The 24,924-nt window shown below is 50.1% G+C and overlaps 1 protein-coding gene and 1 pseudogene across 2 annotated transcripts in view; both read right to left on the bottom strand.

Annotated features, from left to right (window-relative positions):
* Positions 1–1,129: 1,129 nt before the first annotated feature.
* On the bottom strand, positions 1,130–7,388 carry LOC100581339 (annotated as a pseudogene).
* A 5,981-nt stretch (positions 7,389–13,369) lies between these two features.
* Positions 13,370–24,924, bottom strand: part of RASGEF1C (RasGEF domain family member 1C) — a 107,683-nt gene continuing 96,128 nt past the window's right edge. For both annotated transcript variants that reach the window (XM_030824253.1, XM_030824244.1), the window contains exons 12-14: positions 23,626–23,749; positions 14,577–14,649; positions 13,370–14,087 (exon numbers count right to left, since the gene is read on the bottom strand). In XM_030824253.1, coding sequence (XP_030680113.1) covers positions 14,063–14,087; positions 14,577–14,649; positions 23,626–23,749 — 222 coding nt within the window. In that variant the 3' untranslated portion in view covers positions 13,370–14,062. The remainder of the gene's footprint in view (positions 14,088–14,576; positions 14,650–23,625; positions 23,750–24,924) is intronic.

The following is a 24,924-nucleotide window of genomic DNA, read 5'->3' as shown; positions in this document are numbered from 1 at the left end:
AATCTCTGATAATGGTGATAATGTCTGATAATGATTTTAGATAGCTTCAGGACGAGGGCTCGTTGCCAGAGGAACCAGCCATGTATTTAGAGGGTCGGGACTTTCAGCCCCAACCCCCAATCTCTAGGGAGGGGTGGGGAGCTGGAGACTGAATCAGTCTCCACTGGCCAAGGCTCAGGTAATGAAGCCTCCAAGCTTCTGGGTTGGTGAACCCACTGATCTGCTGGGAAGGGGATGCACCCAGAGAGGGCACGGGGGCTCCAGGCCTCTTTCCTCATCCCTCGCCCTGTGCATCTCCTCCATTTGGCGGTTCCTGAGTTGTACCCTTTATGATGGTAAGAGTAAGGGGAGTGCCTTCCTGAGTGCTGTGAGTCATTCTAGCAAATTATAGAACCTGAAGTGGGGCAGGTTGTGGGAACCCCTGACTTTGTAGCAAAGTCAGACCAAAGTGTGGGTAACTTGGCACCTGAAGACAGGCCAGTATTACGGGACTAAACCCTATGGAGTGTCAAGCCAGCTCCAGGTAGTTAGTGTCAGAATCAGATTGAATCGTAGGACACCCAGCTGATGCCAGAATTGGTTGGTGTCTGGAGGGTTTCCCAAGGAAAATTGGGATGCACTTACAGGTATAAGGCACATAGATCTGGGTAGTGAGAGTAACAGGCACACTTGTTCCCCTGTGACAGATGTGGCTTGCCCTGCCCCTGAGCTGAGTCAGGAGTCTCTCCAGCATCACCTGGGGCATGCCAGGAGCATCCCAGGCTGCGATGAGAGACACCCATTGGGGGCCATTGGGATGCCTTGGGCTGCAAGTAACAGAAACCCTCACTGACATGGACTTCCTTGAGAAGGGGATCCAGGGGAAGAAAGGGTTTTGGACAGGCTGCGTGGCCTTTCACAGGCTTTGTCCCCAGGGCCGTCTTCTCTCACAGCTGCAAGATAAATGCCAGCACAACTGGAGCAAGGCACTTCCTCATTCCTACTAGATGGGGATAGAGAAAGCATTCCCTCAATGGCAGAAAAAAAATTCTCATCTTCAGCCATTTTTTTTCCTTTGGTAGAGATGGGGACTCTCTATGTTGCCCAGGCTGCTCTCAAATCCTGGGCTCAGGAGATCCTCTTGCCTTGGCCTCCCAAAGTGCTGGGATTACAGGCAAGAGCCACCACACCTGGCCTTCAGCCAATTTTGATACCTGCCCAACCACTCTGGACGAACAGAGTCAACAAGGAAATGCCAGGGCTGGTTGCTTTAAGCCTGAACCCCTGACTGGAACAGGAGATGAGATGACATTGCAGACCACCTGGTGTGCTTATGCTAACTTCATGAAGGGAGGGGACTGTGTGAAGGCGGTGGGTTCTGGGTGGGTGCTGTCTGTGTAGAGCTGCATTGCCTGGTACCATCCTGACCCATGGGGAAGGAGATGCCCTTACCTTCTCGATTTTCTCCTCCTTTGCCTTTTCTCTTTTTTTTTCTTTAATTATGTGTGTAGTAAATGTTTATTTTTTATATTCCTTAAAAACAAAACAAGAATCACAAGTTTAATACTAATCCTTTGAAATACTGTACACCAAACAAAGCCACCTCACTCATGCAGCAAGTCGCTGTATGTTCTCTTTACTTCTGTTTGCCAAATGATCCTCAGTAATTTCTGCAGATTCCTCGTCAACAGATTATATGCAAGAGGTAAATGCTGGGCAGCAACTTTATGAAAATAATGTGCGCCATAGCAAAAGAGCTGCATTCCCAACTCACGCTCTGTGCCATAATCACAGTCATCACTAGCAAACTGCACAAAAGTCATCATTTCCTGAATGGGAACAAAAGCTTTCAGTCTCTCCTCCTCACTTGCAGCCTCAACTATTGTCTTGCAAATTCTCTTGATGTCAGCATCTGTTTCAGGGAGTTCTCTGTACCCAACATCATTTTTATCTGCTGGAACAGCCAAGCCTGCACCATGAAAGGCCTTCGTCACAACTTTCTTATCTGTTTCATCTTCGTGGTTCTCTGTTCCAGTGAGGACCCCATTTCTCTGGCTGCTTCTGTGAGTTTTTTGTCTATGTTTTTCAAGAGATTAATTATCTTTTTTTTTGTTTTTTGAGGCGGACTTTCACTGTTCTTGCCCAGGCTGGAGTGCAATGGTGCAATCTTGGCTCACTGCAACTTCCACCTCCCAGGTTCAAGCAATTCTCCTGGCTCAGCCTCCCGAGTAGCTGGGACTACAGGCATGCGCCACCACGCCCAGCTAATTTTGTATTTTTAGTAGAGATGGGGTTTCTCCATGTTGGTCAGGCTGGTCTCAAACTCCCGACCTCAGGTGATCTGCCCGCCTCAGCCTCCCAAAGTGTTGGGATTACAGGCGTGAGCCACAGCGCCTGGCCTAGTTTTCTTTTTATCCGTTACTTCTTTAAGTTTTTTCATCAAAAATAATTTGACTGCCACAAATACATTATCTCCATTTGGAACAATTGTACACTTTTTCTTTGCTTCATTTATACCAACATATGCAGGAAGCTCATCAGTAGAATCCCTGAAGTACCCCATGTGGTTCTGAGTTTTATTATCTCCGGTAATAACGGTCTGGAACTCAGGAGGATCGTAGTAAAACCTCCAGTGAAGGTTAACATCCAGGCCTGTTGAATTTTTTTTCGTTTTATGTTTTCCAGCAAGGATATCATAAGGACCAACTAACTGAAGTCCGAGGCTTGCAGAAAGTGATCAGCTGGCTTTTCAGGATCAAGTTCTTCAAAGAACTTCCAGAAACGATCGAAATCTTCAGGGGAAGAGAGCTTATAATGATTTTCTACTTCTTGTTGAAGACCACATCAGCTTCACAGAATTTACTTTTCTTCGCATCAAGCGTTTTTGTTTTTTCACAGGCCCCTCCCTGCCAGGCCTGCACTTCCTTTCCTGCCACCCCCGACCATTCTGCAGCCTTTTTTTTTTTTTTTTTTTTTTTTTTTTTTTTTTTACACGCCACCAATCCGGCCAGGCGTGGTGGTTCACGCCTGAAATCCCAGCACTTTGGGAGGATGAGGTGGGAGGATCACGAGGTCAGGAGTTCGAGACCAGCCTGGCCAATATGGTGAAACCCCGTCTCTACTAAAGATGCAAACTATTAGCCAAACATGGTGGCGGGCGCCTGTAATCCCAGCTACTCGGGAGGCTGAGGCGAGAGAATCGCTTCAACTCGGGAGGCGGAGGTTGCAGTGAGCAGAGATGGCGCCACTGCACTCCAGCCTGGGCGACAGGGAGAGACTCCGTAAAAAAAAAAAAAAAAAAAAAAAAAAATCCAATCCTGTCTTTATCTAAAATGTTGATATTTTGTTCATGGACTTTTCCCTTAACTTTTAAAAACATGGCATTAAAATATTGCTCACCTCGATGGCTGCGTTTTCTGGTCTCTCCGGCATTTTGCGCGGGAGGTGAGTGAGGCGCTTTCTCACCCACATCCCCCGCAGGGGTCGCCAGGGCTCTCCCTGCAGCTCACCCGCAGGCTCTCGGGAAACTCAGGTCCGGCTGCAGGGAGGATTGTTTGGGAGCAGGAACTATAATCAGCTTTGATTTTAGGTCAGGCTTTCATGCTGCGAGGCCTGCGCTAAAATCAAAACGTGAGAAACACCTCAGGAGGTGGGGGCAGCTGAGTCCAGGCCTGGGGGAGGGCTCCGTGAGGGGAAGGAGGGAACAGATCCCACGGCATCTCGGCGGAGAAAGGGACACAGGTTTGTGGGCAATGGATGGGGGCGGGGTGGGGAGGAGGGCTGCTGCCAGAGGAGGGTGAAGGATCGAATCTGATGCCCAGCGTTCGGGACGCCCAGCGCGGCTTCAGGGGCCCCCTGTGCCCCGGACTTCTGCCGGGTTGAGTGGGCGGTGCTGGAGGGAGGGCGCCCCCTGGCGGTTCGGCGCGGGCCGGCTGGGGCCTCGGCCTCTGTTTTTTTGAGACGGAGTCTCGCTGTGTCTGGAGTGCAATGGCGAGATCTCGGCTCACTGCAACCTCCGCCTCCTGGGTTCAAGCGATTCTCCTGCCTCAGTCTCCTGAGTAGCTGGGAGTGCAGGCTTGTGCCACCATGCCCGGCTAAGTTTTGTGTTTTTAGTAGAAACGGGGTTTCACCGTGTTGTCCAGGCTGGTCTCAAACTCCTGACCGCAAATGATCCCCCCCACCTCGGCCTCCCAAAGTGCTGGGATTACAGGCGTGAACCACCACCCCCGGCCCCTTGGCCTTTAAGTAAGCAACTTCCCAGGGATGCCAAGGCACGGGAGGGAATCAGGATAAACAAGGCAGTATTTAAAAAAATTAAATCAGTAAGCTATTGCCCACAGGCTGGCTGCCTGTTTTGGTAAGTAAAGTTTTACTGGCAAATTGGCAAAAAATAGAGAGCAAAGGCCTCAGGTGCAGGCCACGTGTCAGGGAAAAGCATGAGACTTAACTGGGCTATTTTAACGCAGTCTGTTTCACCTGCAAGGTGATGCCTCTGATGGTGCTCCTCAGAGGGAGCCTTGGGCGTGCCCACAGTCATCCTGGGGTGGCGGTGGCTTTAGCAGGGCTCTCTTTGGCTGTCCCTTTCCCTCATAATTCTGTTAACTGTCTGCCTTTGTTGGTCTCGCACTAGATGTTAGCCGCCACCAATTGCTGGATGATTGCTCTACTGTTATGACAAGGTCCTAGGACCAACATTTCTCCACAGTTTGATTCAATTAAATGCAGGTGCTCTGCAGGGGCAGTGTTCCAGGCCAGTCTTTGAGGTTCATTCTGACCCCAGGAGGGCTCTTCGTGGCTGCTTTTTCTCCATGGTTCTATCTGGTAAATTGGCTGGCTTATGGTTTAGCTTGTTGCTCTGTTGAAGCTACTAGTTACCTGTTAATCGCTTACCAACACGATCTCTATCGTTTTCAGACAGTCCAGCTCTGTCGCCCAGGCTGGAGTGCAGCGGCACAATCTCGGCTCACTGCAACCTCCGTCTCCTGGGTTGAAACGATTCTCCTGCCTCAGCCTCCCAAGTAGCTGGGATTACAGGCGTGTGCCACCACACCAGGCTAATTTTTTATATTTTTGGTAAAGACGGGGTTTCAGGCCGGGCGCGGTGGCTCACGCCTGTAATCCCAGCACTTTGGGAGGCCAAGGCGGACGGATCACGAGGTCAGGAGATCGAGACCATCCTGGCTAACACGGTGAAACCCCGTCTCTACTGAAAATACAAAAAATTAGCCGGGCGTGGTGGTAGGCGCCTGTAGTCCCAGCTACTCGGGACGCTGAGGCAGGAGAATGGCATGAACCTGGGAGGCAGAGTTTGCAGTGAGCCGAGATTGCGCCACTGCACTCCAGCCGGGGCGACAGAGCGAGACTCCGTCTCAAAAAAAAAAAAAAAAAAAGACGGGGTTTCACCATGTTGGCCAGGCTGGCCTCGAACTTCTGAGCTCGGGTGATCCGCCTGCCTCAGCCTCTTAAAGTGCTAGGATTACAGGCGCGGCCTCCGCACCTAGCCTCTCTACTGTTTTTTGAGTGCCCTTAGCCTTGAACTTACCTACACTGTGTTCAAAGGCAATTCCTTTGGGGAGCGCTCAGAAGCTGTCTGTCCTGTGCCTTGCCTCTCCTCTCCTGGGCAAAATTTCTCAGTCATTGCTTCATTGTGGGTGGTAGGGACAATGGCCCACTTTCTCAGAATGACACCCTTGCTTGATGAGTGGATTGGGTAGGGACTGCAGCCTCTGATCTTCCTGGCTTGCCTCTCCCAGCACAGAATTTCCACCCTGAGCGAGCTGGAGCCAGCCTGACTCAGTGTTCTCAGACTGAAGCCCCTAGGGCAGAGTCTCCACTCTGCAATGGAGGGGCTGAGTGGAGGAGGGGGCCCTGACCTCGCAGCTGCACTCGCTCCGGATTTAGCTTCTAACACAGAGCTGGGCGGTGCAGGGCGAGATGCTGGCAGCCCACCCCTCCCGTGGAGATAGGGTAGGCTTGCCCGGGAGCTGGGGGACAGAGAGCTTTGTGTTGTTGGCTGCACCCACCTGGCACAGAGCTTTTGTCACTCTGAGCTGAGAGTGAGGATGGAGGAAGTGGTGACAGTTCAAATGTCATAGTGCTCACTGTTCTTACTGAGCTTCGGTAGATTTTTCTTGAATCAATTTTTCTTCATTTGGTCTATTCTTTTAAAACAATTTCCGGGCCGGGTGTGGTGGCTCACGCCTGTAATCCCAGCATTTGGGAGGCGGAGGCAGGCAGATCATGAGGTCAGGAGTTCGAGACCAGCCTGGCCAACATGGTGAAACCCCGTCTCTACTAAAAATACAAAAAAAATATAGCCAGGCGTGGCGGCGGGCGCCTGTAATCCCAGCTACTTAGGAGGCTGAGGCAGGAGAATTGCTTGAACCCAGGAGGCGGAGGTTGCAGTGAGCCGAAATTGCGCCACTGCACTCCAGCCTGGGCCACAGAGTGAGACTCCTTCTCAAAAAAAAAAAAAAAAAAAAAAAAAGACAATTTCCGGAGACTTAAAAATATCCTTTTTACTCCTTGCACTCGTTCTGCTGGGAAGGGGGTCCATAGGGCTCCCTTGGCTCCTCTCCTCTGCTGCCCTTTGAGATTCCTGCTCCTGATGCTTGGCAAATCCCCTTCATCCTCACTGCCCTGAGGAGATCCCCGGCTCTCCCTCCCTGAGCCTGGGCCCCAGGGCGTTTCCTCCTTTGGTAGCTGCGTGTGTCCGGGATGCTATTATTTTGGAGGAACATCACATTTGAGAGAGACCCACCTTTTGCTGTCTGTGTACTCTCCTTCCCGTTTTCCTGCTCATTTCTTTGGATGCAGAGCTCTCTTGCTGGGCTATAGACCCTCTCAGATTTGGGAGCTCTACCCTACCCCCTACAGTGATTTACTGTACTTTTTGGTTGTAAAATGTTTTTCTGGGGGGACGGGAGACAGGGTCTCATTCTATCACTCAGGCTGGAGGGCAGTGGCTCAATTATAGCTCACCACAGCCTTGAACTCCTGGGCTCAAGCTATCCCCCTCCCTCAGCCTCCCAAGTAGCTGGGACTACAGGTGTGAGCCACTACACCTGGCTAATTTTTAAATTTTTTGTAGAGACAAGGTCTCACTATGTTGCCCAGGCTGGTCTTGAATGCCTGGCCTCAAGTTATCCTCCTGCCTCCCAAAGTGCTGGAACTACAGGCATGAGCCACCATGCCCAACTTAAAATCAATTAAAAAAAATCAAAGCAGTACTTAAAAGTACTTCATAATGTTAAGAGGGTTTTAACAGCAGCTACCATTCCCACTCCCCCTTCCTTTCATGTTTTCTGTTCCGCAGAGGCACCCTGTGGTAAGGATCAGGATGGTCATGCCTGCCAGCTCTCTCACCATTTGGGCTTCTCCTGGAGCTCTGTCCTCCCACGGGCCGTCATCTGCTGGGTGCTGATAAGAGGCTGTCTCCCAGGACTTCCTGTTCTCTCCCTGCTTTGGGTCCTGTGACTGCTGACCCACATCATCTTTCTTGGTTTATTTCCTCATTTTGGTGGCATATATCTTGCTGCAGGAACGTAATCCTGATGCTAAGTGTTGGCAAGGATTTGTGGGGCCACTGAACCATGCTGTGGGCTGGTACGTCCATCGTGGGGTGAGGGTGCCTTTCCATGTCAGTACATGAAGCATCCTTATTACAGCTGCAGAGTATTCAATGGGGAGGCACACAGGGATGTATTTTCCTGGCTTTCCTATTTATGGACATGGGTTGTTTCCAATCTTTTGCTGTCAAACACTGCTGTGACGAATAGCCGTATGCAGACTTCATTTGAAGGTGTGTAAGGGTGAAGGGAAGATCACTTGCTAGAGGTGACATTGCCATGTCACGGCATCCACATATTTGTAATTTTTTTTTTTTGAGACGAAGTCTTGCTCTCGTTGCCCAGGCTGGAATACAGTGGTGCGATCTCGGCTCCCTGCAACCTCTGCCCCCAGGGTTCAAGTGATTCTCCTGCCTCAGCCTCCCAAATAGCTGGGATTACAGGCATGTGCCACCACGCCCGGCTAATTTTTAGTATTTTTAGTAGAGATGGGGTTTCACCATGTTAGCCGGGATGGTCTCGATCTCCTGACCTTGTGATCCACCCATCTCAGCCTCCCAAAGTGCTGGGATCACAGGCGTGAGCCGCTGCACCCGGCCACCATAAGCATCTTTTTACACGTTCGAGCTAGGTACATTTCCTCTTCTGTGAACCATTTCTTACCCATTTTTCCATTGGATGGTTGGTCTTTCCATCTGCTTTGGAATCATCTTTAGGCAGACTTTCATCCCCAACATTTCACTGAAATTCCTTCTTTTGAGGTCACTATTGATGTCCACATTGCCCAACCCCCAGGCCAGCTCCTGGTTCTTATTGGACATTCTCAGCAGCATGTGACGCAGTTGGGTGGCTGCTGCTTCTCGAGTCTTTCTTTAACAGCTTCTGTTTCTTCTGTGGTTTCCTTCTTAACTTCCAGAAACTCTTTCTCAATGCCCTTGATGGATTTTCCTTATTTCTTCAACCTCTAAACATTTGTATTTCCAGGGCTCAGTTACCTTCTCTCTGAGTGTTGCCTACAGACCCTTTATCCAGGTCTTCAGCAGCCTCCTGGCCGGTTTCCTGTGAAGGGTCTCGATGTGTAAGATCAAACCATCAACTATAAAGACGTGTTCTAGATGAAGAGGTTGTCTGCGTGAGTGCTAACGGCTCTTGATTTAAACCATACTGTGCTCTAAATTGCTGTGTTTCATTTATGTTTCTTTTCTTTCTTTTTTTTTTGAGACAGGGTCTTACTCTGCTACACAGGCTGGAATGCATTGATGCAATTAGCTCACTGCAGCCTCGACCTCCCGGGCTCAAGCGATCCTCCCACCTCAGCTTCCCGAGTGGCTGGGAGCACAGGTATGTACTATTACCACCATGCCTGGCTAATTTTTAAATTTTTTGTAGAGATGGGGTCTCACTATGTTGCCCAGGTTGGTCTCGAACATCTGGGCTCAAGTGATTCACCCACCTCAGCCTCCCAAAGTGCTGGGATTATAGGCGTGAGCTACCATGCCTGGCCTTCATTTATATTTCAATCCAGAAGAAGGACAAATCATTATTTAAATACTGGGGTGCAACTGTCCACAAAAGCAATAGGAGCGAGGAATTCATTGAGAAGTTTTCTGCCCCCTATGAGGCACTAGTCTTCCTTCCTTCCTTCCTTCCCTCCCTCCCTCTCTTCCTTCCCTCCCTCCCTTCCCTCCGTCCCTCCCTCCCTCCCTTCCTTCCCTCCCTTCCTTCCCTCCCTCCCTCCTCCCTCCCTTAGTTCCTTCTTTCTTGTCTTCCTTCCTTCCTGTCTTCCTTCCCTCCCTCCCTCCCTTCCTGTTTTCCTTCCTTCCCTCCCTCCCTCCCCCCCCCTCCCATCCCTCCCTCCCTCCCCTCCCTCCCTCCTTTCCTTCCCTCCGTTCCTTCTTTCCTGTCTTCCTTCCTTCCTGTCTTCTTTCCTTCCCTCCCTCCCTTCCTTTTTTTTTTTTTTTTTTTTTTTAAACGGCATCTTGCTCTCTCTCCAGGCTGGAGTGCAGTGGCACAATCTTGGCTCACTGCAACCTCTGCCTCCCAGGTCCCAGTGATTCTCCCACTTCTGCCTTCTGAGTAGCTGTGATTACAGGCACGCACCACCACACCCAGCTAATTTTTTGTATTTTTTAGTAGAGACGAGTTTTCACCATGTTGGCCATGCTGGTCTTGAACTCCTGACCTCAAGTGATCCACCCGCCTTGCCCTCCCAAAGTGCTGGGATTACAGGTGTGAGCCACCGGGCCCAGTGGATGCACTAGTCTTACTGTCCCACCAGCCCCTTGCTGTCAGCCCATCCTGCATAGGGCCAGGAGCACACACCCATCTCCCACTGGGGCTGCAAGAAAGGGTTCGGGCTCCTGCTGTTTGGGGGCCTTCGACTGGGCTCTGCAGGTGCTGGGCTGGGCTGAGGAGCGAATCCACGTGCTGGCACAGGAGCTGGTGCTGGGCTGGGCTGAGGAGCGAATCCACGTGCTGGCACAGGAGCAGGTGCTGGGCTGGGCTGAGGGGCGAATCCGCTGGCACAGGAGCAGGTGCTGGGCTGGGCTGAGGGCGAATCCGCGTGCTGGCACAGGGGGGGGGGGGGGGGGGCGGTGGGGGCGGGCGGGGGGGGGGGGACGGTGCTGGCAGGAGGGTGGGCTGGGGAGGGGCGAATCCGCTGGCACAGGAGCAGGTGCTGGGCTGGGCTGAGGGGCGAATCCGCGTGCTGGCACAGGAGCAGGACTATGGAGGTCATTTGTGACATCTCCACTGTGCAAATAATGTGCTGATCTCAGGTTTTTTCGCTGAGTTTAGGTTGTAAAAGTGGAAGTGTTGGGTCAAAAGCTATGAGAGATCTTTTTAAAACTGACCATGTTACTGCCACCCCCAGAACTCTTCCCTGGCTCCCCTAGAGCCTTTGGGGTAAACTTCAAGCTCCTCGGTCTGTCCTGTGGGTTCTTTACCGTTGGCCTCTGCTGCTCTTTCCTGCCATTGCTCTCTGCCCAGACACGTGGGATTTCCGCCTCCTCTTTTGCTGAACTGCTGTCAGCTTTGCCCACTGGGTAAAGGTCTGTTGGTCTGTAGTGGGGGTAGCTTATGCCTTAGATCCCTTCATTCCACTTAAACTTCCCATCTCTCCAGTCCTACCTGGAGGCCCAGGGTGGGATGCTGAAGATGCTGAAGAAGATGGTGTCAGGCACCCGGCCCAGCTGAGGCACATCCCAAGTGGGGCTCTTGACTGAGATCCCAGCTGCTCACCTCCTTGACCCATGGGTGGGTGAGTCAGTGGTTGGGAGCTAGAAACTGGGGAGGGCATTGCTCGGAGGGTGTTGTGGGTACACGGGGCACTTCCAAGGGGTGAGGGGGTTGCCCCTCCTGGAGAACCACTCAGGAGCCCTGCAGGGTTGGGAGATGCAGAGGCTTGAGGTCTGATGCCTGCCTGAGGGCTGTGAAGGATGAGGGGCCATGTCAGCGTTTGTTTATCTGTCCCTGAGTTGTTAGGGAAGGGACTGTGGCAGTCCCTGGGGCAGCCCTACTCACACCTCTGAGGTTATCTGGGGTTCTGCCCTGGGGGCTGCATGGACTTTGCGGAAGGCTGGATGGGGCTGGGTTCCCAGGCGAAGTTGCTGACCACGATGGAAATGCCTGCTGTGGTCTAATGCTGGTGACCCCCTAAATTCCCACATTGAAATGGAATCCCCAGCATGAGGGTATTAAGAGGTGGGGTCTTTTGGGGAGTGGGTAAGTCCTGGGGGAGTGGCCCTTGTGAATGGGCTTAGTGCCCTCAGAAGAGGGGCTGGAGGCAGCTGCATACCCCTTCCGTGTGAGGGCATGCAGGCGGCACCACTTGGGAGGGGCCAGACACTCAATCAGCCGGTGCCTTGATCTTGGACTTCCCAGCCCCTAGAACTGTGAGCAGTTCATTCCCATTGTTTATAAACTACCAGCCTCTGGTATTCTGTTACAGCAGCCAGAACCAAGACACCATTTCCCAAGGAACTGCTTGGGGTGGGGGGCAGTCCCCAGTGATGCAGTGATGGGGGGCAAGGGTGTCAGAGAACCCATGGGTCCCCCATGTGAGAATGAATCCATTTGGAACCCCAGCCAGGCCCAAGGCCTCTGAGGCAAGCCCCAGCCAGGGAAGAATCTTCCAGTCTGCAGGCTCCACCCCACCCCAGCTCCCTCCCTGCAGTTCGACTGAGTGGTGTTAGGGGTTCACATCACCTGGTGCCACACTGAACTCACAGGCATTAGTCCTGGGCACCACCTGCACTGCTGACATCTGCCCTGCAGGCACAGGCCCTGCCCTTTGGAGACCCTGGGGGCCATCCCATCTGGCTGGCCATGACACTGGAGCCGGGACTACAAGAGGACAAAGATGCCTCTGAGCCAAGGAGCAGACTGTGGCTGTGAGCAAGGCCTCCCTGGGCCCCGAGGCTGCACCTGGAGAAGGCACACGGTGTCTGGGTGGGTCCTCTGAGGGAGCTCATGCCCTCTGGCCACACCAGGGCCTGGCACCTAGCAGCTGCTCAGAGGGGTGCAGAGCCAGGCTGAAGGCCCCTTGGAGGATCCTGAGACACAAAGGTGCTCAGCCTGAGCCCCCAGCTCTGCCTTCTCCACGGGGCTGGCTGTGGGCTGCCTCCTTCCCTCCTGCCCCAGAGCCTCCCCTGCTGGGGTGAGCCTCGGGGCCCCCAGCTTCACCTGGCCATCCTCCTGATACCCATCCTGTGCTGGGCCACTGGGGGGCTGCTGCCAGGAATGGCTTCTGGGAGATGGGCCCTGCACCTGAGGCTGCAGCTCTGACTGGATTGACAAAGCAGGGAACAGCACATCAGGCAGTGGGAACAGCATACTGGTGCGGCCAGGAGGCAGGGACGGTCCCCACTGACCTCTGGAGGGGGCTTTACTCATGTTGCCAAAGCAGTGTCAGGGACTGAGGGTGTCAGGTGGGGATGAGGGTGAGAAGGTGGCTCTAACCAGCTCCTGGAACCCCCCAAACTCCCGGGGTTTGGCCCCCGGGCTCTGCCCAGGCCCTGCGGGAGCCCTGCCCCCACCTCTCCATACTACCTGCCCTCCCTGGGGTCTCAGATGGAAGAGGTGGGCTGGGGTGGTGCAGGGCAGATTCTGCCTGGCCCCGATGTGCAGGCCCCGTGCCTCTGCTGGGCCCTTCTGGGGCCTTGCTGTGGTCCTGGCTCACCAGGCAGAATCCCTGAGTTGGCTGAGGCACTGGCTGCTGGTGGCCCTGTCTCTGCCTGTTCCCCAGATAGGACCCAAGTCCAGGACAGCCAAGTCTGATACTGAGTAGGACTCCACCGCTGAGGGGTCTGACGTGGCCTAGGTGGGTCAGTGCACCCCAGCGCTCCCTCCCCAACCCCTCCGCCACCCAGCAGGCCCTGACCAGGAAAGGGGGTGCAAATTGCACTCCCTGACTTCCTGGCTAGATGACCTTGTCACGTGTCAGGTGGGGTCTCGGCTGCTCCCCGGCCCACTGCTTGCTGGCTGTTTGTGAGGGGCTGGAAACAGACAGGGCGGGGCTGGGGGAGGGGCCTGCTGGTGGGCCAAGGGGGTTTTGTTGGCTTCCGCACGCCCTGCTCTGGACAGGGGGCACCAGGCACAGGCGAGGCTGTGCGCATCCCTCACCAAGGGTTAACCGAGCATCCACCATGCACCAGGCTCTGCAAGCACGACACGGGGTCTCTGGATGGGAAACAGTTACCCGGTCCCATGCCTGAACTGTGGCGACAACAGTCCCCGGGCTGAGTTGAAAACCTGCCAGGCATCCTGGCCAAAGGTCATCTCAGGCTGGCGGGTCAGCGACATGGGGTGGACGTGGATAGGCGGGGTGTACGGGTGTGTTTATAGCGACTAGAGTTTACAAGGGGGCTGGGTGGCAGGACTGCTGTGTACACACTGTAACATCATGTGTCCAGTTTGTCCTGCTGATGCGTTCCACAGCTGTCACCAGAAAGCTATCTCCTGGGGCCAGCAGCATCCAGGAAGGGGGTACCTGGGGCTGCAGAGACAAGCTCGTTGGCAGGGCAGGGTGAGGGACCATGGGCGGAATGGCAGTGGCTGCCAGTGGGCTCGGGGCTGGCGCAGGCATCTCACATCGCACCGTGATGCCTGCTGTGGCTCCAGCAGTTCCCAAGCCACCTGGTGACAGACTGTGGGTGGTGGCCAAAGTGGCACATGTCACCAAGCAAGGTCTCGAGCTTGCAGTGGCCCCACCCTCTGGGGCAGTGCTGTGTCCTTGCCGAGGATGGACAGGCTGACCAGGCCCCATGGTCCTGAAGGCACAATGTCACCAAGGCATGTGCCGCCCGCACATCTGGAGGCCCTGGGTCCTGCCAGGGCCGAAGTCCCACAAAAGGTCTCCTGTGCCCGTATGGCCACTGTGGGGGGCAGCAGGCCACGGGGTCGGCGTTCGCAAAGTAACGAGGCGCTCCCCCACCTCTGCCCGCTGGGCCACTGAGGCAGGGCTGTGGACGGCTTCTGCGGGCTCCATCTCTTCCTCGACCCTCAGCTCAGCGCTTTCATGTCTTCCCCAGAATAGAAGATCTGCAGATTTAAGCGTGTCGGGAGCGGTGAGAGCCTGGAGCTCCCCACCCCAGTTAGACTACTCTCCAGCACAGTCACTTTCTCAGTGCGCTGAGGAGAGCCAGCTTCCTGCCCCAGAGGGGTGTTCTGCAAATCCCCGTGTCTCAGCCCTGGAGGTCCATTGCCATGGACCATTTCCGACCGCCACTCGGATGTGTTAACACACCGAGCAAGAAGGAGGTGGGGTGTGTGTCCCACTGTCTGGCATAAAAATATAGACTGGGAGTCCCTGTCCCTGGGACATGCATCTTGACTGCCCACAGAGGCAGCCACCAGCCATGGGGGAGTCACAGGCTCAGCCTCCTCTCTTCATCCCTATGACCGTGGCTTGATCCCCACTGTGGGCTGCTCAGGCTCCCAGGAGGCTGGTGACCCGGGTAACTCTGAAGCCCCTCGGCCCTGTCCTAGTCCCAAGCAGCCCCCAGGTCCCATCTCGGCGTGAAGACTCACCTTAGAGCTTTCCATCTCTCTTTTTCTGTTTGGTTCTCTGGGCTCTCACTTTCATAAGAAGCCAAATAAAGACCTAGACAGAAAATGAAGTGAAATTTCACAATTACGGTTGATGATAATAACCTGTTCTACACCTGGTATATTTCCGTGGGTCTCTTTCTGGGTTCTCTATTCTGTCCCATTGATCCATGCGTCCATCCCTCCCCTAATACTGTGCTGTCTTAATGACTGTAGCTCTATCATATCTGCATGAGGGCTTTTGCTTTTGTGTGAAACTCACTTCAAATGATGTGTAAATACATGAGTCATCATTTCTCTAGAATAACTAACTGCCCAAGAATGCAATGGCTGGGTCATATCATAGTGGCATATTTGGAAGAAGAAACTCTTTAGCCCTATATTCTGAGGATTATCTCTTCCTTTTCCCTGCTAAAAGTTGTATAGGTTTACATTTTACATTTTAGTCTGTGATCCATGCTGAGCTAATTATTTGTATACGGTGTGAGGCTTGGGCTGGGGTTCATGTTTTGGTCTGTGGATGTCCGGATGCTCCGGCACTGTTTGTTGGAGGGCTAGCTTTCCTCCATTGAGTTTTTTTTTGTTTTGTTTTGTTTTGTTTTTGTCAAAAATCACCTGGTATATTTGTGTGGGTCTCTTTCTGGGTTCTCTATTCTGTCCCATTGATCCATGCGTCCATCCCTCCCCTAATACTGTACTGTCTTAATGACTGTAGCTCTATCATATCAGCCTTAACATCAAGCAGACTCATTCCTCCCATGAATCCTTTTCAAGATTGTTTTAGCAATTCTAGTTCCTTTGACTTCCCATACAAATTTTAGGAGAATCTCGTCTCTATCTTACAAAGAGTGTTGCTGAGATTTGGGTAGGAATTGCATTAAACCTGTACTTAAATTCTGGGAGGAGAATTAATACCTTTGCTATGCAGTCTTTGCGTTCGTGAACATCCTATGTCTCCACTTATCTACATCTTCCTTGATTTCTTTCATCAGCATTAACTTTTTTTTTTTTTTTTTTTTGAGACGGAGTCTCGCTCTGTCGCCCAGGCTGGAGAGCAGTGGCACGATCTCGGCTCACTGCAAGTTCCGCCTCCCGGGTTCACACCATTCTCCTGCCTCAGCCTCCCGAGTAGCTGGGACTACAGGCGCCCACCACCGTGCCCGGCTAATTTTTTGTATTTTTAGTAGAGACAGGGTTTCACCATGTTAGTCAGGATGGTCTCGGTCTCCTGACCTTGTGATCCACCCGCCTCGGCCTCCCAGAGTGCTGGGATTACAGGCGTGAGCCACTGCATCTGGCCCATCAGCGTTAACTTTTAGCACACATGTCCTGTGCATGTTCTGTTAGATTTCCACCTACATATTTCATGTGAGTGACTGTAAATGGTGTTATAATTGTCGTTTCAGCGTGCACATGTTTATTGCTCATACGTAGAAACACAGCTGATTTTTGCACGTGTGTCTTGTATCCTGCAACCTTGCTGAACTCCCTTATTAGTTCTAGGGGTTTTTGTAGATTCCTTGGGATTTTTTTTCCTCATCATCTGCAAATAGGGACAGTGTTAATTTTTCTTTCTGATTTGTGTGTTATTTCCTGTTCTTGCCTTATTGCACCAACTAGATCTTCCATTACTATGATGACTGAGAGTGGGGAAGAGTGAACATCTTTCCTTGTTACTGGTCTTAGGAGGAAAGCATTAAATCTTCCACTGTTAAATATAATGTTTGCAGAAGCATTTCTGTAGATGCAACTTGTCATGCTGATAAATTCCCTTCTATTACTAGTTTCTGAGAGTTTTTACCATAAATGCATGTAGAAATTTGTCAAATGCCTTTTCTGCATTGATTAATATAATCATGTGTCTTTTCTTCTTTAGCTGTTTAGTATAGTGAATTACACTGATGAATTTCAAATATTGAACAGCTTTGCATCCTTGGAATGAACCCACTTAGTCATGATGTATAATTATTTTTACACATTGCTGAACTCTATTTGCTTATTTTGTTAAGGATTCTTGTGTCTATATTCATGAGGGATATTGGCCTATATTTTCTTTTTTTGGACTGTCTTTGGTTTTAGTATCAGGGTAATACTGGTGCCAGGGTTTGAATGTTTGTCCCCCTGAAAAATTCATGTTGAAACATAATCCCTAATGCAACAGTGTTAACTAACAGGTGGGGTCTGTAGGAGGCGATTAGGCCATGAGGTTCTACCCTTGTGGATGGGATTAGTGCCCTTATAAAAGGGCTGGAGGGAGCCAGTCTGGCCCCTTTTTGCCCATCTGCCATATGAGGACACAGCATTTGCCCCTTCTGCCATGTGAAGACACAGCAAGAAGGCTCCACCTTGGAAGCAGAGAGCAGCCCTCACCAGACATAGCATCTGCCTTGATCTTGGATTTCCAGCCTCTGAAACTGTAGAATATATATATATATATATTTAACTCAGTGGTAAGTAAATGTCTGTTGTTTATGAATTACCCAGTCTAAGGTATTTCGTTATGGCAGCTCAAACTGACTAAGACAATTGGCGTCATAAAATGAATCAGGAGGTTCCCTCCTCTGCCACTTTCTGGAAGAGATTGTGGAGAATTGGTGTTAATTCTTTAAGCATTTGGTAGAAGTCTCCAGTGTAACCATTTGAGCCTGTAGACTTCATTTTTGGGAGTTTTAAAATTATAAATTCAATTTATTTAATAGTTACAGGGCTATTCAAATTATCTATTTTATGTCAAGTTGTAGTAATTGGTATTTTTTAAGGAATTAGTCCATTTCATTTAAATTGTTAAATTCATGTGTGTGGCGTTGTTTGTTGTATTCCCTTATTATCTTTTCAATGTCTGTAGTCGTTAGTGATACCCTGTTTTAGTCCTGGTACAGCAGTCCCCTATTATCTGTGGGGGATACATTCTAAGGCCCCTGGTGGCTGCCTGAGACTGCAGATAGTACAGAATCCTATATATACTTGCCTTGGATCCCTTTTCAATCTTAACTAAGCACTCATCAGGCACTTTTGCAGTTTGAGATGCAACGGCAAAACTAGCAAGAATTTGTTTTTCTTTCTTCAGAATTTCATGGATAAGTTTGTTCTTACTGTAGATCTTAGTAATCTCAGCATACAATTTTTTCCCTTAATTTGAGAACTTTCACCTCATCATTTAACGGAAGCACTTTACAGCTTCTCTTTGCCATATCTGAATTGCCTGCATCACTACTCAGGTACTTTGCCAGGCGCGGTGGCTCACGCCTGTAATCCCAGCACTTTGGGAGGCTGAGGCTGGTGGATCACTTGAGGTCAGGAGTTCGAGACCAGCCTGGTCAACATGGTGAAACCCCGTCTCTACTAAAAATACAAAAATTAGCTGGGCATGGTGGCTCACGCCTGTAATCCCAGTTACTTGGGTGGCTGAGGGAGGAGAATCACTTGAACCCGGGAGGCAGAGGCTGCAGTGAGCCGAGATTGCGCCACTGCATTCCAGCCTGAGTGACAGAGCAAGACTCTGTCTCAAAAAAAAAAAAGGAAATAAGGGTTACCTGAACACAAGCACAGTGACACTGACAGTTGATCTGACAACTGAGATGGCTACTAAGTGACTAATGGGCAGCATAAATACAGCACAAATGCTGGCCAAAGGGATGAATCATGTCCCAGGAGGAACACAGTGGGATGATGCCTGTTTCATCACGCTACTCAGAATGGTGCACAATTCAAAACTTATGAATTGCTTATTTCCGGAATTTTCCATTTAGTGTGTTCAGACCATGGTTGACCGAGGGTAACTACAGATAAGGGGGGACTACTGTATTAGTAATTTGTGTCTTTTCCTTTTCTTTGTCAAGAGGTTCTTTGCTAGATGGCGACAATTTTATTGTTCTTTTCAAAGAACCAGCCCTTGATTAACTTTGTTTTTCTGCTTATGGGTTCATTGATTTCTGCTCTTATTTCCTTCTTTCTGCTGGCTTTGAGTTTATTTTGCTCCTCTTTTTCTAGATTCTTGATGTAGGAACTTAGATTATTGATTTGAAACTTTCCCTTTTTTCTAATGTATGCATTTGCTGCTATAAAATTTCCTCTCAGTCCTGCTTTAGCTGTCCTACAAATTTGATTGTATTTTCAGTCAGTTCAATTTTTTTTTAAATTTCTCATGAGCCTCTTTGACCCATGGATTATTTACAAGTGTGTCATTTAATTTCTAAATGTTTGAAGAGTTTCTGTTGTCTGATGCTACTGATTATAATTTAATCCCACTGTGGTTGAAGAACACAGTGTGTTATGATTTCAATTACTTTAAATTTGTTTCAGCTTGTTTTAAGGCTCAGGATATGGTATATCTTGGTCTATATTCTGGGGGCAATTTTTTAAAATGTGTGTTCTACTGCACTTGTATGGAGTGTTCTGTAAATGTTGATTAGATCCTGTTGTTTGATGATATTGAGTTATTTTTCTTTGCTGATTTTCTGTCTAGTTGTTCTATCAATTGTTCAGAGAAGGGTGTTGACATCTTCAATTGTAATTGTAGATTAGTTATTTCGCCTTTCAGTTTGATCAGCTTTTGCTTAATGAATTTTGCAGCTCTAATGTTTGGTGGATACATAGTTAGGATTGCTATATCTTGGGGGACTGACCCTATTATTAATATATAATGTCCTTCTTTGTTTCTGGTAATTTTCTTTCTTCTAAGGTGTACTTTATCTGAAATTAATATTGCTACTCTTGCTTTCCTCTAATTAATATTAGCATGCTATATCTTTTCTTCTTTTTTTACTTATCAAAATGTCTCTATCATTATATTGAAGTGAGTTTGTTGTAGATAGCGTATAGTTGGATCATTTTAAAAAATTGACTTTGTCAATTTCTTTTACTTAGTGTATTTAGACCATTTACATTTAATGTAATTATTAATCTGTTAGGACTTAAGTCTGCCTTTTTGTATATTTTTTTGTTTTCTTTTTGTTCTGTGTCTTGTTCTCTGTTTTATTTTTCTTGTCTTCCTGTGGTTTACCTAAACAGCTTTTAGAATTCTATTTTTATTTATCTATAGTTAATTCCTGAAGGATGTTTTCACTGTATATAGGATTCTGGCTTGACAGTTCTTTCTTTTGGCAGTTGAAAAATGTGCCACTGTCTTCTGGCCTCTTGGTTTCCAATGAGAAATTCAACATGATTCAAAGTGTTTTTCCCCTATGGGTAAAGTGTCATTTCTCTCTCAGTGCTTTTAATATTTAAAAAAAATATTTATTTTTTAATTATTTTTTTTCTTTGAGATAGAGTCTTGCTCTGTCACCCAGGCTGGAGTGCAGTGGCACGATCTTGGCTCACTGCAATCTTTGCCTTCCAGGTTAAAGCAATTCTTGTGCCTCAGCCACCCAAGTAGCTGAGATTATAGGCATGTGCCACCACAGCTGGCTAAATTTTGTATTTGTAGTAGAGACGAGGTTTTGCCATGTTGGTCAGGCTGGTTGGTCAGGCTGGTCTCGTATTCCTGGCCTCAACCAATCCACCTGCCTTGGCCTCCCAAAGTGCTGAGATTACAGGTGTGAGCCACTGCGCTTGGCCTCAAGATTTGTTTCTTTTTCTTCCGTTTTCAGAAGTTTGACTACAATGGGCCTTGGTAGGGGTTTCTTTAGTTTTTCCTTTTGGGGATCATTCAGCTTCTTGAATCTGTAGGTTTATGTTTTTTCCAACTCTGGGAACTTTCTAGCCATTATTTCTTTGAGTACTTTTTCAGTCCTGCCCTCTTTTTCCTCTCCTCCACAGACTGTGATGACATGAGTGTGGGATCTTTGGTTATAATCCCACAGGTCCCTGAAAATATGTTTCAGTCTATTTTCTTTCTTTCTTTTTTTTTTTTTTTTGAGACAGAGTCTCACTCCTTGCCCAGGCTGGAGTGCAGTGGCGTGATCTCGGCTCACTGTAACCTCCACCTCCTGGGTTCAAGTGATTCTCCTCCCTCAGCCTCCCGAGTAGCTGGGACTACAGGTGCCCGACACCATGCCTGGCTAATTTTTTGTATTTTTAGTAGAGATGGGGTTTCACCATGTTAGCCAGGATGGTCTCGATCTCCTGACCTCATGATCTGCCCACCTTGGCCTCCCAAAGTGCTGGGATTACAGGCGTGAGCCAACGCGCCCAGCCGTTTCAGTCTATTTTCTCCCTGTTGTTCAGATTGTATAATTTCTATTGTTCTATCTTCCAGTTCATAGATTTTTTCCTCTGCCTTCTTTATTCTGATGTTAAGCCCATTCACTCAGTTTTCCATCTCAGTTATTGTATTTTTCAGTTCTAAAACTCCCATTGACTCTTCCTTATATCTTCCATTTCTTTGCTGAGACTTTCTATATTTTCATTTGCTTCAAGGAGATTCAAGGCTGACTAATTGCCAGGTGGGCCCTGCCAGGGAAGCCTGGAGCTGAAGTCAGGGCCAGGTTTTTGTCAGGGGCTGTAACTGACCCAGCTGGGGCTCAATACATCCTAGGTCTCTTACCTTACTTTCCTCCACTCTTTTGGGGTTGTGGGAGGGACAGAAGGAAGAGACAGTAAAAATGGAAGATGCCCCTCTCTAACGGGGCTCCAGGAGGGCCACGGTTTTGTCTGTGTTAACTGCCAGATGGTTGCCTGGCACACAGCAGTCTCTGAAGACATACGGTTGACTAAAGGAGTAAATAAAATGCCCCCCTCTTTTCTCCTTCTCTGCCCTGAGACTCCTCTATGCCTCTCCTCATGTGTCTTTGACTCATCTTTATGCCCAAGTCCCATGAAGAGGTCACTGGCTAATGACAACAATCATAATAATTAGGGTAGTAGGGCCAGGTGCGGTGGCTCACGCCTGTAATCCCAGCACTTTGGGAGGCTGAGGTGGGCAGATCATGAGGTCAGGAGATCGAGACCATCCTGGCTAACATGGTGAAACCCCGTCTCTACTAAAGATACAAAAAAAATTAGCCGGGTGTGGTGGCAGGCACCTGTAGTCCCAGCTACTCGGGAGGCTGAGGCAGGAGAATGGCGTGAACCCGGGAGGCGGAGCTTGCAGCGAGCTGAGATTGAGCCACTGCACTCCAGCCTGGGAGACAGAGCGAGACTCTGCCTCAAAAAAAAAAAAAAATAATAATAATTAGGGTAGTAGGTTGAATAATGGTCCCAGAGGTATCCAGGTTCTAATCCCAGGACCTTTGAATGTTACCTTCTATGGCAAAAAGGAACCTTACAGACATGATTAAATGAAGGATCTGGAGATGTGGAGAATATCTTGGATTATATGTGGGGCCCTAGATGCAATCACAGGTGTCCTTATAAGAGGATGGCAAAGGGAGATTTGACTAAGGTGGAGAGAAGATGATGTGATGATGGAAGCAGAGATCGGAGTGATGCATTTTGAAGATGAAGGAAGGGGCCACAGCCAAGGAATACAGGTGGCCATTAGAAGTTGAAAAAGGCCAGGAAATAGATTCTCCTCTCAGGGCCTCCAGAAGAAACCAGCCCTGCTGACACCTTGATTTTAGCCCAGAGAAACTAATTTCAGCCCTCTGATCTCCGGAAGTGTATAAGGATAAATCTGTATTGTTTTGAGCCACCAAGTTTGTGGTGATTTCTGACAGCACCAAAAGGAAACTAACGCACTAGCGTGGATTGAGTGTAATTGTGTGGGCTTTGCCTGGGCAACTCCAGGCATTCTCACCATGGCCCTGGGGAGCAGGTTCTCGCATCACCCCACTTTCCAGATACTGCAGGAGAGCCTTAGAGACGACGAGGCCTGCTCATCGCACAGCTCGCTGGGGTGGGAGCAGCTCAGACAGGTTTATTCACCAGCTGCTGAGCTTCTTAGTGGCAGTGGGAGGAGGTGGCTACAGATATGGGTGAAACCCCCTCCAAAAAGTTCCCAGCTTCAAAATATAAACAGTAAAATGGCAAAGTTGAAAGTATTCAAAAGCAAAATCATTAAAAGATCCTTCTCCCCTATATTTTTTTTTTTTTTTTTGCAGAAAGTGAAAATGCCCGCTGAGCCTAAGTGTGGGTCCCTCTGTGACATGCTTGCTGTGATGAGGAGCCAGGTCTTCTGCATCCTGAGCAGGCCCTCTCAGGGTGACGTGGCTGGCCGCGGGGCCGTTCCACCCCAGCTCAAGCCCACAGGGCCACCTGCTTCTCTGCCACTTCTGCTTCCTGAAAGTGGGGCCCTGGGACCTGCCCCCTTAGCACGCTTGCAAGCAAACTTACATCTGACAAATGATCCTATGGAAATGCTTATTTAGTGGAGAGGACAGAAATGAATGGCAGTCTCAGCAAAGAGGCCTCACCTTGCGCCTGTGTGTTACACCTGCACACACGTACATGCCTACACAGTCAGTGCCAGGCTTGGCACTCCCCACGTAAGCTCTGGGAGGGTGATTCTTTTTTTTTTTTTTTTTTTTTTGAGACGGAGTCTCGCTCTGTCACCCAGGATGGAGTGCAGTGGCGCGATCTCAGCTTACTGCAACCTCTGCCTCCGGGGTTCAAGCGATTCTCCTGCCTCAGCCTCCTGAGTAGCTGGGATTACAGGCAGGCACCACAACGCCCGGCTAATTTTTGTATTTTTAGTAGAGACGGGGTTTCACCATGTTGGTTAGGTTGGTCTCGAACTCTTGACCTTCTGATCTGCCTGCCTCTGCCTCCCAAAGTGCTGGGATTATAGGTGTGAGCCATTGTGCCTGGCCGAGGGTGATTCTTATCATCACCCCCACTTTGCTGAGGAAAGTGAGTCAGACAGGTAGATGGTTCTGATTTAGAATTCCGAAGGTGTCCAAACTGTGTCCGGGGAGGAGCCTGGCCCCGGGGGTCCTTGAGGTCCCAGCTTGGACCTCCTCAGGCCCATCCTGTGCTCCTGGAGTGGCAACGGGCCAGCCAGGGGGATGGAGCCCTCCTGATTCCCTCCCGGAGCCAGCCCAGGTGGGCAGGGAGCATCCCTAACCTACTCAGAGCAGGGGTCCTGAATGGCGGCTGAGAGGCTACCCCAGGGTCCCGTGGCCCCGTAGGCAGGAGGGCTGCAGGGCTACCTTACCATCCTCACTGAAGATGGGGGCGGTGTACAGGTAGTGGGTGATGCTGGGGTCTTGCTCGAAGGGACACTCCACTTGTTTCCAGGTGATGAACTCCCCCACCTGCTTGGCCAGCTCCAGGAATTTCTGTCAGGGTCACAGAGACACAGAATGGGGGCACTCCAGTGCCTGGAGGTCCCCATGAGGGGGATGGGCTGGTCCTGGCAGAGACTCTCTCAACACCCAGTGACTTTAGGGCTCTGAGGAGGAGCAGGGGGCAATAAATGAGGGCGAGAGCCGTCCCGGCCTGCAGCCTGTGTGCAGCAAGACTGGGCATGGTTTTATGTCATTGTATTTACTTTCTTGTTATCCTCTATGTATGGCAAGTGATACATGTTTGTTGATTTACATAATTATGCAAATATATTTAAATAAGCGTATTTAGGGAAGACTTAAGTAATTCATTTAAGTATGATTTTATTTAAGTAAAATGTAAACACATGTATTTAATTTTTAAAAAGGATGCCAACTTTAAGAAGGGCTTTAAATAAAGAGCAGTGCACAGTTGTGAATGGCAGGGACCCCTGCTCCACGACACCCCCTGATCTGCCCTGGAAGCCAGGTCCAGTCCCTTCTGCTTGCTCCCCAAAGCTGGGACCACACAAGCACCTTGCAGTCTTACCTGTCCCTGATCTCAGCTCTGAGGATCAATTCAGGAAGGGCTAAGGCAGGGGTTCCCACGCCTGGCTCTGGGCTGGTGTCACCTGTCGAGGAGGATCCCAGTTCCCTGGGCTCCTGCAGTGTCTTGCCTAAGCCCAATCTTGACCACATCGCCTCCAGCCTGGGCTAACCTAAGGGGTGAGGCAGCCTGGGACCCTCTAACCAGGCCTGTGGGCAGCATGTGACGGTCTGCTGGGGTGTCTGTGAGGAGGGCAGCTCCAGGCCCAAGGGTGTGGCCATGTGCTGTGGTTCCCAGCTGCAGGGGACACTCACAGCCCATGGAGGGCCATGCTGCACCTCTACCTCCAACCCCTCTCTGGGCTACAGTTGAAGCCCCATCTTACACAGGGAGACTGAGTCTCAGACAGAGCAATGACTGGTGACTGACCCAGGACTTACCCATCCTTGGAGTTGGAGGCTGGGTGGGGCCTCACACCCACTGTGTCACCCACTGCTAAGGCCAACGCTAGGGTGGGGCTGGCTCTCAGTGGGAGATGATCCCCCTCCTTCCTACAGACAGGGGTCCAGCTGCTGCATGGCATGCTCTGTCTGACTCAGGGTCTGCCTAGCTCACCAGCTATGCCGAGACACGTGTGCTGGGT

This window comes from Nomascus leucogenys, chromosome 2 (genome assembly GCF_006542625.1).
Source record: "Nomascus leucogenys isolate Asia chromosome 2, Asia_NLE_v1, whole genome shotgun sequence".
Classification (NCBI taxonomy): domain Eukaryota; kingdom Metazoa; phylum Chordata; class Mammalia; order Primates; family Hylobatidae; genus Nomascus; species Nomascus leucogenys.
The sequence above is the reverse complement of the archived record's forward strand: the minus strand, read 5'-3'. Positions and strand labels throughout refer to the sequence as shown.